This window comes from Coregonus lavaretus (genome assembly GCF_964263955.1).
Source record: "Coregonus lavaretus genome assembly, chromosome: 33".
Lineage (NCBI taxonomy): Eukaryota > Metazoa > Chordata > Actinopteri > Salmoniformes > Salmonidae > Coregonus > Coregonus lavaretus.
Genome location: NC_140020.1, coordinates 22090720 through 22104156, shown reverse-complemented (window position 1 = coordinate 22104156; position 13437 = coordinate 22090720). Strand labels below are relative to the sequence as shown.

Here is a 13437-nt window from a genome sequence, read left to right as displayed (position 1 = left end):
GAGGCTCCTCTGTCCTGCACTCGTTACCTGTATTAATGGCACCTGTTTGAACTTGTTATCAGTATAAAAGACACCTGTCCACAACCTCAAACAGTCACACTCCAAACTCCACTATGGCCAAGACCAAAGAGCTGTCAAAGGACACCAGAAACAAAATTGTAGACCTGCAACAGGCTGGGAAGACTGAATCTGCAATAGGTAAGCAGCTTGGTTTGAAGAAATCAACTGTGGGAGCAATTATTAGGAAATGGAAGACATACAAGACCACTGATAATCTCCCTAGATCTGGGGCTCCACGCAAGATCTCACCCCGTGGGGTCAAAATGATCACAAGAACGGTGAGCAAAAATCCCAGAACCACACGGGGGGACCTAGTGAATGACCTGCAGAGAGCTGGGACCAAAGTAACAAAGCCTACCATCAGTAACACACTACGCCGCCAGGGACTCAAATCCTGCAGTGCCAGACGTGTCCCCCTGCTTAAGCCAGTACATGTCCCGTCTGAAGTTTGCTAGAGTGCATTTGGATGATCCAGAAGAGGATTGGGAGAATGTCATATGGTCAGATGAAACCAAAATAGAACTTTTTGGTAAAAACTCAACTCGTCGTGTTTGGAGGACAAAGAATGCTGAGTTGCATCCAAAGAACACCATACCTACTGTGAAGCATGGGGGTGGAAACATCATGCTTTGGGGCTGTTTTTCTGCAAAGGGACCAGGACGACTGATCCGTGTAAAGGAAAGAATGAATGGGGCCGTGTATCGTGAGATTTTGAGTGAAAACCTCCTTCCATCAGCAAGGGCATTGAAGATGAAACGTGGCTGGGTCTTTCAGCATGACAATGATCCCAAACACACTGCCCGGGCAACGAAGGAGTGGCTTCGTAAGAAGCATTTCAAGGTCCTGGAGTGGCCTAGCCAGTCTCCAGATCTCAACCCCATATAAAATCTTTGGAGGGAGTTGAAAGTCTGTGTTGCCCAGCGACAGCCCCAAAACATCACTGCTCTAGAGGAGATCTGCATGGAGGAATGGGCCAAAATACCAGCAACAGTGTGTGAAAACCTTGTGAAGACTTACAGAAAACGTTTGACCTGTGTCATTGCCAACAAAGGGTATATAACAAAGTATTGAGAAACTTTTGTTATTGACCAAATACTTATTTTCCACCATAATTTGCAAATAATTCATAAAAAATCAGGAATTTTTTTCTCATTTTGTCTGTCATAGTTGACGTGTACCTATGATGAAAAGTACTTTTTAAGTGGGAGAACTTGCACAATTGGTGGCTGACTAAATACTTTTTTCCCCCACTGTACTTCCTCAATTCAACCATTATTGGGTTAAAATACACATATAGCCTACATTTGTGAACAGCCATCCACAACAACTAAAATCTGTAAGGTGCAAATAGTTAAATTACAGTGAAGCAGTGTGATTCACACCAATGCGCTATGTAGATAAACACTAGTGATATCCGTATTGCCCGTAGGCTACACCACTTCTGTCGTCCTTACCTCCAAGCATTTATTCAAGTTGGATAATCTTTGGATGCTGACAGCAGTCGCACCATTGGAAGACACAGCTTGGACTGTAGTCTAAAAAAGCCTATTCCTGTGTCATCATAGTGGTCTCTGACTTGTGGCCTCCACCATGCTTCACCGTAGGGATGGTGCCAGGTTTCCTCCAGACGTGATGCTTGGCATTCAGGCCAAATAGTTCAATCTTGGTTTCATCAGACCAGAGAATCTTGTTTCTCATGGTCTGAGAGTCTTTCGGTGCCTTATGGGAAACTCCAAGCGGGCTGTCAAATGCCTTTCACTGAGGAGTGGCTTGCATCTGGCCACTCAACCATAAAGGCCTGATTGGTGGAGTGCTGCAGAGATAGTTGTCCTTCTGGAAGGTTCTCCCATCTCCACAGAGGAACTCAAGAGCTCTGTCAGAGTGATCATCGGGTTCTTGGTCACCTCCCTGACCAAGGCCTTTCTCCCCCGATTGCTCAGTTTGGCTGGGCGGCCAGCACTAGGAAGAGTCTTGGTGGTTCCAAACTTCTTCCATTTAAGAATGATGGAGGCCACTGTGTTGTTGGGGACCTTCAATGCTGTAGAAATGTTTTGGTACCGTTCCCCAGATCTGTGCCTCATCACAATCCTGTCTCGGAGCTCTATGGACAATTCCTTCCAACTCATGGCTTGGTTTTTGCTCTGACATGCACTGTCAACTGTGGGACATATTACAGACAGGTGTGTGCCTTTCCAAATCATGTCCAATCAATTGAATTCAAGTCAAGTTGTAGAAACATCTCAAGGATGATCAATGGAAACAGGATGCACCTGAGCTCAATTTCGAGTCTCATAGCAAAGGGTCTGAATACTTAATTAAATAAGGTATTTCTGTTTTTTATTTTGTACATATTTGCAAAAATGTGTAACCTGTTTTCGCTTTGTCATTATGGGGTATTGTGTGTAGATTGATGGTTATTTTAGAATAAGGCTGTAACGTAACAAAATGTGGAAAAAGTAAAGGGGTCTGAATACTTTCCAAATGCACTGTATCTGCTTTTATCAGTATAAATGTCCATGTATCATTGTTCTGTCTATTGTAACAAAGTAAAAATCAAACTTGATGTATGCTTCTTGATTAATTCATAATTTGAAATAATCCATAATGTTAGCAGTTGAAATTAAACAACACCACCGACAGTTTTGAGCAACAGTTATGACAAGTAACAACATACAGATAGTAACAGTCTCATTTCTGAGCAGTTATTCAACTAACTGTCACTGATGTTGTGCAGAATTTCTTGCATGTTGTATTCTGAATACTGGAAGGTTGTTGATAACGTAGGCACTGATTGCTGTCAACGCCAACCCAGGTGTACCTGAAAGACAAATGCTTGCACCAACGCATCAGTTATAATAGCCTAACATTCTGGAAAGTTCTCAAAGGATAACCTGCGTCATATAGACACAATGCTGTGTTTTCCAAATGTCATTTTTTTTAACAGGGGTGTATGTGTGAAGCTAACACGATTCATATCAAAAGTGCACATGACTGTGTTCTTTCATTTCCCTCACACAGACCTAGAGGCTCTCAACCCAGCATGACAGAGATATTGTCCTGTTAAATGATAGAAAATCGGCTGGTTAGGCTTCCTCTTGAATTTTAGTACTACAGGATAGGGTTGAGAAGGAAGTGAAGATTACCAGGGCCCATATTTAAGAAGTTAAACAGGGGGGACCTGATCCTTGATCAGCACTCCTACTCCAAGATGCTTTATGAATATGGGCCCAGAACATAAACTGGTACTGGTTTTATTCGGTGACGAAATTAACGCACCCTTTATGGCAATGGTTCGGAGTTCTCCCAACTTTGCAAAGCACTCTCTGGAGGCTGGCTCCCATTTTGCACCATCTCCCCTGGTTGAAAGAAAGTAAAATCCAACATAAGAGTCTAGATCAGATAATATAACAATAACATCCATAGTTATGGACTTGCAAACAGAAGTTATCATACTGCCAATAACGTTAGGTTAGAGCAAGGCATATAGCTAGCTAAAGTTAGCTAGCTTAGTGTCTTTTGAGAAGGTCTGTTATTTATGCACTACTAGCTAGCTAGTTTGCTAGCTCCTTAGCTAACTGCTAGCTAGGAGTCCAATTAATGTTCAACATAGGAAGAACTCATTTGATATCAAATTATGTAGTTACATTTACCATGTGTATGTGACGTGAACCTCCATGAAGGCGACCAATGGCGACACTCGATCTGTCCCATTTTCTTGACTACCAGCGGAGCTAACTGGTAAATCAAGCTTTTGGCGAACCCCAGTCGGGAGGAGAGCGAAAACATCTCCCCCGAGAAAAGCCTTCAATGCAGTTATTTGCTGTTCTTTCAATTAAGTTATGCCCTCCAGTTCTGATATAACTGCTGCTATAGCAGAATCAACATCAACCTCCTCAAGATAAGCCAATGTTATGATTTTCAACTTCAGCACCCAGTACAGGTGCTCTCGTCATCAACTAAACCACCCCCACAGGTTAACAGAGGATGCTGATTGGTCCGGCCATACGGTGGACGGAAGGGAGGGGTTCAAACGGTTTGAATATGGTCGTGGCCAGGCTGTATCCGTGTAGCGAAACAGAATGCAACATCAGAATGGTTTGTACAAGGCTAGGTAAAATATCCCTGGACTGTCCATATTTGAAATGTGTAACTAAATCAAGTGAATGGGGGGGATTGAGTTATTTATGCCAGAAGGGTGTGGGCTGGAATTAAACCCACGCTGGTACAATCGAACCCACGCTGGTACAATCGAACCCACGCCGGTACAATCGAACCCACGCCAGTACAATCGAACCCACGCCGGTACAATATGCGCACTGAAGGCAGTGGCCCTAACTGCTAGACCACCCCAAGCCACATTTTAACTCAACTTTGACAGTTGATTCGTAACCTTAGGTTCGTTAGAAACCTTAAGATGTCCTCTTTTTAAATAATATATTTTGTGCTCCATTCCGTAGGCTACCTCACTATTCTCAATTTCATTGTGTCTTTACATCTAATATTATAGGCATATGTGTCCACTTAGTTTTGATAGGCTATAGTTTACGTGTAGCCTACTGCACAGCTGTATTTCGGATACGCTTGACACTTGTATGTTGTAGCCTAGTGGAGAGCAATATATATATTGTGTTTAGCTATATAAAACAACGGTTGTTGATGTGTATTGCTGCATTTCAGAAACATTTTTTAACATAGGCCTAGCATTTGAACGAGCAAGAGAGAGGATGATTTTGATAGCAAGCCGTGATCAATGACTCGACTGCTCCCGCATGGAGAGAAAGAACTGCTCATTTTGATGCAGCAGGAAAATTCTCAGCAACAAAAGAGTGATCAAGTTAAGATCTGACATCTGTATCAGTTTATTACTTTGCATACTACCTTCTAATTCTTTACATTTTTTATTTGACTTTGTATTATTGATATTGATTATTGTACTGCAATGTTGAGAGAGCTTGCACACAACATTTTGCTGCACCTTTTATACATGCTGTAAACTGTATGTGACAAATCAAATTTGATTAGATTTTTTTTTTATTCTGCATTTTGTGTCACAGTCAGTTGACGCACACATTCAAGGGATCGGCCTGAGCAAGGCGCTGCGAAGATTCACTGATCTACAAATCACCTTGCATCTCAAATTACTACTCGTGTGATCAAGATTAGCGAATCTGTGCAGCGCCTTTCTCTAACGGGCTGGATTTTGAGTATTTTACTAGGACAGACATTTTTTTCTATGACGTTGACTATCGTAGAAAGCCCAATCGATTGGCCAGTGGGGGGGATGTCAGCTTCTCTGGTGTGTAATTGAGTTCCTGTGTCTTCCTTTTACCTGGGGCGGTTGCTAAGGGACCCTCAATGAGTGACTCTGGCATGGGTGGCACTTTGATTCCAGGGCCTGCATTCATAAAGTGTCTCAGAGAAGGAGTGCAGATCTAGGATCAGTTTAAACTTTTGGATCATAATGAACAAGATCACATGGACCGGGGGGACCTAATCCTTGGTCAGCACTCCTACTCTGAGATGCTTTATGAATACAGGCCCAGAATGACAGAGAACCATACAGTTCCACTTCCACTTCCTCTAAGAGCACAAGGACAGATGCAGAGCCTTAGTCTGACGCCATTAAAAGGTAATTTACAACCTTCACGAGTGCAGTCTCAGTGCTATGATGGGGTATAAAACCAGACTGAAGTGTTTCGTATACATTTTTTGTCTTCAGGAAGGCAGTGAGACAGGTTTTTTTTTTTTTTTTTTTTTTTTGAGGAATGGGAGATTCGATATAGGCCGATTTTTTTTATTTTTTTAAAAACATTTTCCGGGTCAAGGTTTGGCTTTTTCAAGAGAGGCTTTATTACTGCCACTTTTAGTGAGTTTGGTACACATCCGGTGGATAGCGAGACATTTATTATGTTCAACATAGGAGGGCCAAGCACAGGAAGTAGCTCTTTTAGTAGTTTAGTTGGAATAGTGTCCAGTATGCAGCTTGACGGTTTAGAGGCCATTACTATTTTCAAGAGTCAAGAGATACAGGATTAAACAACTTGAGTGTCTCCATTGTTCCTAGGACCTGGCAGTTCTGTGCAGACTCAGGACAACTAAGCTTTGGAGAAAAACGCAGATTCAAAGAGGAGTCCGTAATTTGCTTTCTAATGATCATGATCTTTTCATCAAAGAAGTTCATGAATTTATCACTGCTGAAGTGAAAGCTATCCTCTCTTGTTGAATGCTGCTTTTTAGTTACCTTTGCGACAGTATCAAAAATACATTTTTGGATTGTTCTTATTCTCCTCAATTAGGTTGGAAAAATAGGATGATCGAGCAGCAGTGAGGGCTCTTCGATATTGCACGGTACTGTCTTTCCAAGCTAGGCGGAAGACTACCAGTTTGGTGGAGCGGCATTTCCGTTCCAATTTTCTGGAAGCTTGCTTCAGGGCTCTGGTATTTTCTGTATAACAGGGTGCAAATTTCTTGTGACAAAAGTTTTTTTGTTTTTAGGGGTGCGACTGCATCTAGGGTATTATGCAAGGCTAAATTTAGATCCTCAGTTAGGTGGTTAACCGATTTTTGCACTTCGACATCCTTGGGTAGGTGGAGGGAGTCTGGAAGGGCATCTAGGAAGCTTTGGGTTGTCCGAGAATTTATAGCACAGCTTTTGATGATTCTTGGTTGGGGTCTGAGCAGATTATTTGTTGCGATTGCAAACGTAATAAGATGGTGGTCCGATAGTCTAGGATTATGAGGAAAAACATTTAGATCCACAATATTTATTCCACGGGACAAAACTAGATCCAGGGTATGACTGTGGCAATGAGTAGGTCCGGAGACATGTTGGACAAAACCCACTGAGTCGATGATGGCGCCGAAAGCCTTTTGCAGTGGGTCTGTGGACTTTTCCATGTGATTATTAAAGTCACCAAAAATTTGAATATTATCTGCCATGACTACAAGGTCCGATAGGAATTCATGACTAGAAGCTCAAAATATGAAAATGCAGTTTTTGTTGTTGTTTTTTTACATTTAAATTTGCTGTCATTAATGTTAGCGATACCTCCGCCTTTGCGGGATGCGCGGGGGATATGGTCACTAGTGTAACCAGGAGGAGAGGCCTCATTTAACACAGTAAATTCATCAGGCTTAAGCCATGTTTCAGTCAGGCCAATCACATCAAGATTATGATCAGTGACTAGTTCATTGAGTATGACTGCCTTTGAAGTGTGGGATCTAACATTAAGTAGCCCTATTTAGAGATGTGAGATATCACAATCTCTTTCAATAATGGCAGGAATGGAGGAAGTCTTTATTCCAGTGAGATTACTAAAGCGAACCTCAACCTAGATTGAGGCACAGACACGGTCTCAATGGGGATAGCTGAGCTGACTACACTGACTGTGCTAGTGGCAGACTCCACTAAGCTGGCAGGCTGGTTAACAGCCTGCTGCCTGCACCCTATCTCATTGTGGAGCTAGAGGAGTTAGAGCCCTGTCTATGTTGATAGATAAGATGAGAGCACCCCTCCAGCTAGGATGGAGTCCGTCACTCATCAGCAGGCCAGGCTTGGTCCTGTTTGTGTGTGTCCCATAAAGAGGGCCAATTATCTACAAATTCAATCTTTTGTGAGGGGCTGAAAACAGTTTTCAACCAGCGATTGAGTTGTGAGACTCTGCTGTAGAGCTCATCAATCCCCCTAACTGGGAGGGGGTCAGAGACAATTACTTGATGTCGACACATCTTTCTAGCTGATTTACACACTGAAATCACCAGGCGGTGTCAGAGGAAGGCCCTCAAAATTGTCAAAGACTCCAGCCACCCTAGTCATAGACTGTTCTCTCTGCTACCGCACGGCAAGCGGTACCGGAGTGCCAAGTCTAGGTCCAAAAGACTTCTCAACAGCTTCTACCCCCAAGCCATAAGACTCCTGAACAACTAATCATGGCTACCCGGACTATTTGCACTGCCCCCCCACCCCATCCTTTTTACGCTGCTGCTACTCTGTTAATTATTTATGCATAGTCACTTTAACTTTACCCACATGTACATATTACTTCAACTACCTCAACTAGCCGGTGCCCCCGCACATTGACTCTGCACCGGTACCCCCCTGTATATATAGCCTCCCTAATGTTATTTTATTTTACTTCTGCTCTTTTTTTCTCAACACTTTTTTAGTTGTTGTTTTATTTTTACTTTTTTTGTTAAAAATAAATGCACTGTTGATTTGATTTGAAACTATGTTGCGCTTGGTGACCTCTGACTGTTTCATCCTAACATCATTGGTGCCGACGTGGATAACATCTTTGTTTGACACAATCCTTTTCTCTCTTTCCCTACAGTTGGAATCCCCTGATATCGGAGACCCTGCAATTGTGTCCTTTTTTGATGTCGTCAGAGATCCATACATGGATGGATTGCTACTCCTCTTATGGATTTAGCGTCTCTTATCGATTCTGGAAAAAGTCCATGTCTGGTGATACAACCCCTGAAACCGTGTCCCATGCTGATGATGCATTAGAGCCAGACCCACTTGTAGGCATCCTATAGTTGAGGCTCTTGCTAATAATCTCATAGACCTCTGCTAAAGCCTGCTTTGAGAGCTCCTACAGTTGCCAGCAACAGTGACCATAAGCACACGTCTAGGATCAGCTTTTCCTCCCCCAATCATAATCTCAATCATTAATGAAGGAAAAATTCACAACTGACCTTAAATCAGCTTCAAGAGACACTGTCATCCTCCTACTCCTCCAGGACTCCTGCGTTGGTGTCTCTCATTGATGTCACAATATAGAAGACTCCCTGGCCTGACTTCAGAGCTCCCGCAGTCGCCAATGGCTGCGTCTCCACTCCCAGAGCGCGATTCTGCGCCCCTTCTGCAGCTGCAGGAAGTGGACCCCAGCCGGGTGGGCCGCGGTGGCCGCATCCTCTCGCCCATCTTCAGTGCCCCATCCCCGCCGCTGCCCATGGAGGCCCACCCCATCTGCATCCCCTCCCCGTACACTGACATCGGGCACGACTTCAACCCCTTGTCCTTCTACAGCCCCACTCTGCTGAGCTACGGTGGGCCCGCCCTCCCTGACTGCCCGTCCGCTCGCCAGTCCCTCAGTCCCTCCTTCTTCTGGCCCCCCCATGCTCACGTGGGGCCTTCATTGGCTCTGCACCATCGGCCCCAGTCCCGCCCCCAGCAAGGCCAGCCAACCCGAGTGCCCTGGGTGGAGCTGTCGCCCCGGGACCACGCCCTATCTGAGAGCAGGTAGGAAGGAAACTGAGTTTAGGTAGGAAGGACACTGGGTTTCTTCACTCCTTGGAGGCTTTTGCTCCAGCTCAGCACTAACAAACCTGATTCTACTTATAAACTGGGCAAAAGCCCCCACACAATGCAGACCACCAACTGCTGCATTTCATTAGAACATGCAGAGCCTATTCTTTGCAGGTGTGAAGGGACTAGATAGGTGTGAGCCATTGCTCCATCTTGTTTCCGCTACAGAACAAGAATGAGATTCTATTCATATTGTTTCCGCCATATTGCTTTAACCTATCCAGTCCTATTAGATCTGTGATGGTGAGTGATTAAGGTCAGAAGGGAGGGGGGCACTTTGAAAGCCTTATTATAAAGTTTTACCCTTGTTTTGTATGGTTTTCAAAACATTATCATCAGTCATGTTGTCACTGTTGTCTGTATTCTCTCTGTGTGATGGACAGCAAGCCTCTGAGGAAGCGCTCGCAGGAGGGCGAGGAGACGGTCATCTCGCCGGAAGGGAAGGCTGAACTGCACTTCTGTGCCGTGTGTCACGACTACGCATCGGGCTACCACTACGGCGTGTGGTCCTGCGAGGGCTGCAAGGCTTTCTTCAAGAGGAGCATCCAAGGTAGTAAGGGCTCAGTGTTCCAGATCATGCACATACAGTGCCTTCAGAAAGTATTCATACCCCTTGACCCCACATTTTGTTATGTTACAGCCTGAATTCCAAATGGATTAAATATATTTTTTACACACAATACCCCATAATGACAAAGTGAAAACATGTTTTTAGAATTTTTGCAAATTTATAGAAAATGAAGTACAGAAATATCTCATTTACATAAGTATTCATACTCCTTTCCTATAACAGCTCAGGTGCATCCAATTTCCTTTGATCATCCTTGAGATGTCACTACAGCTTGATTGGAGTCCACCTGTGATTGTTTAGACATGATTTAGAAAGAAACACACCTGTATGGAAAAAAAAATGTATGCACTCACTAACTGTAAGTCGCTCTTGATAAGAGTGTCTGCTAAATGACTAAAATTTACAATGTCTATATAAGGTCCCAAATTTGACAGTGCAAGTCAGAGTAGAAACTATACCATGAAGTCCAAAGAACTGTCCTTAGATCTCCGAGATATAATTGTGATGAGGCATATATCTGTGGAAGGGTATAAAACAATTTCTCAAGTGTTGAACGTTTCCAAGAGCACAGTTGTCTCCATTATTGGGAAATTGAAAAAATATGGAACTACCCAGACTCTGCCTAGAGCTGGCCGTCCGACCAAACTGAGCAACCAGGCAATAATGACCTTGGTCAGGGAGGTGACCAAGAACCTAATGACCACTCTGGCAGAACTACAGATTTCCTTGGCTGAGATGGGAGACCCTGCCAGAAGGACAACAGGCTCTACAGCACTTCACCAGTCTGGGCTTTATGGGAGTGGCCACTTCTGAGAAAAAGGCACATGACAGCACGCCTGGAGTTTGCAAAATGACATGTGAAAGACTGAGATCATAAGGCAAAAGATGATGTGGTCTGACGAGACAAAAAATGAACTCTTTGGCTTGAATGAAAAGCGCTATGTCTGGAGAAAACCAGGCACAGCTCATCACCCCTCTAACACCATCCCTGCTGTGAAGCATGGTGGTGGCAGAATCATGCTATGGGGATGCTTTTCAGTGGCAGGGACTGGGAGACTGGTAAGGATAGACAGAACAATGAATGGAGCCAAATAAAGGGAAAACCTTGATGAGAACCTGCTTCAGAGTGCAAACGACCTTAGACTGGGGCAAAGATTTACGTTCCAGCAGAACAATGACCCCAAGCATACAGCCAAAGCAATGCTGGAATGGCTTCAGAACAAGAATGTGAAAGTCCTTGAGTGGCCCAGCCAAAGCCCAGACTTGAATCCTATTGAAAATCTGTGGAAAGACTTAACGATTGCTTTTCAGCGCCGCTCCCCATCTAACTTAACAGAGCTTGAGAAAATCTGCAAGGAAAAATGGGAGAAAATCCCCAAATCCAGATGTACAAAGCTGATACAGACATACCCAAGACGACTCAAAGCTGTAATCGCCGCCAAAGGTGCTTCTACAAAGTATTGACTCAGGGGTGTGAATACTTATGTAAATGAGATACTTCTGTATTTCATTTTCAAAGAAATTGCTACAAAATGTAAAAACATGTTTTCACTTTGTCATTATGGGGTATTATGTGTAAATGGGTGAGAATTTTATTTAATGAATTTTGAATTCGGGTTGTAACACAACAAAATGTGGAGTAAGTCAAGGGGTATGAATACTTTCTGAAGGCACTGTAGGGGGGAATTCTGACTCGAGTTAAACGTGCGTAAATGGAACGCAATTCCCTTTTTATGCACTTTTCTTTCAACCTGTATTCTGACCTTGAACTTATACATATCACATTTTCCACAGTGACATTTATGAAACGCTTGCCTTATAACCTTGCAGGGATGCAAATTGGAGACCCAAGCTATACGTTTCTGTAGCCATGAGCAAATGACAGAATAGCGCCAAACCTACCAAGTTGATTTATGATTTCTATAATGTTTTGTTTGTATCCCCAGACTTTTCACTGTATTTTTTAAAACAATTTGTATCGTGTTAACTATCAGCCATGATCAGTAGCCTTTCTTTCCTCTGTCTCGTTCGTGTGGTTGTTCCTGAGGATCGCTAGCAATTGTGGATCATGTTAGGCTAACGTATTACAAGTTGTGCAATAATTTGGGACATGTAGCCTATTTGAATCATTATGGAACGCAGACCATACGTGGCAGTTTAAACCTGGAGCCTGGTGCACTGTTCACGATGACTGGACCGTTGTCATCACAGTTCCATGATTAGTGAGGATTATTAGAGTAGATTTATAGGAGTACTGTTGTAAAATGTTCTCACCTTCCTATATTTCATGAATTGAACAATTGAATATGGCAACTTTCAGGATTAATCAAACCACTGTATTTTTGATTCACCAATATATTTTGTGCGTAAAGGTTTCCCCCAAAAATGTTATTCATAAATACTTTCCTAACACTAAATAATATAAAAGATCAGAGTAGTTTTTAAAATACCAATTGGTGCTGAAAAGCAGATGAATATTTGTGTATTTCAATGGCTTTCGATGGCTTTCTTTCCACTTCTGGATTTATTGTCTCTTATTGATTCTGAAAAAAATCCACGTCCATGTCTGGAGACACAACCCCTGAAATATTCTGAACCGTTCTCTTCATATATTCTAGTGCAGGGGTAGGCAACCCTGTTCCTGGAGTGCTGTAGGTACAGTGCATTCGGAAAGTATTCAGACCCCTTCCCTTTTTCCACATTTCGTTACGTTACAGCCTTATTCTAAAATTGATTAAATAAAACATTTTCCTTATCAATCTTCACACAATGCCCCATAATGATTAAGTATTCTGACCCTTTGCTATGAGACTCGAAATTGAGCTCAGGTACATCCTGTTTCCATTGATCATCCTTGAGATGTTTCTACAACTTGATTGGAGTCCACTTGTGGTAAATACAATTGATTGGACATGATTTGGAAAGGCACACACCTGTCTATATAAGGTCCCACAGTTGACCGTGCATGTCAGAGCAAAAACCAAGCCATGAGGTTGAAGGAATTGTCCGTAGAGCTCCGAGACAGGTGTCATGACTTGCCCTCATGGGTTGAGGATCAAACATGCTGGCTAGGCAAAGGTTTGAACACCCCCTTTCCTGGGGGCCAGTTTTATGACCGGTCGGAAATACCGTGCAGACTTTCTCTTCCTTGCCATGAAGTATTGGGAGAAAGGACCCCTTTGTTAACAAAGGAAGTCTTCCCGCCAAGACTCCAACATCCAAAAGTGGATAATGAAACAATATTCCTACTTAAAAGAATGTGGGAAATGGTTGGTGGGGACTTATAGAACAATCATGTCAAATTCGTTACTATGTTGTGATGTCATTAAAGACGGAGGAACAACATAACTATCTCTGGGGGGCTACACTTCCCAGTTATCAATTTGTTGTATAAAACAAATGATTTAGTATAATAATAGTTTTGTGAAGATAACAATGGGATTTTAGATGAGATTGTTTTCCATATAGATTTTTTCTCATCAGTGGCCACGCCCAG

General features: G+C 43.1%; 1 protein-coding gene across 3 annotated transcripts in view; it reads left to right on the top strand.

The window, feature by feature from the left end:
• The window catches only part of esr2a (estrogen receptor 2a), a 54173-nt gene that overhangs the window by 22101 nt on the left and 18635 nt on the right, over window positions 1-13437 (top strand). For all 3 annotated transcript variants that reach the window (XM_084150677.1, XM_084150678.1, XM_084150679.1), the window contains 2 exons: window positions 8391-9304; window positions 9754-9920. In XM_084150677.1, coding sequence (XP_084006803.1) covers window positions 8829-9304; window positions 9754-9920 — 643 coding nt within the window. In that variant the 5' untranslated portion in view covers window positions 8391-8828. The remainder of the gene's footprint in view (window positions 1-8390; window positions 9305-9753; window positions 9921-13437) is intronic.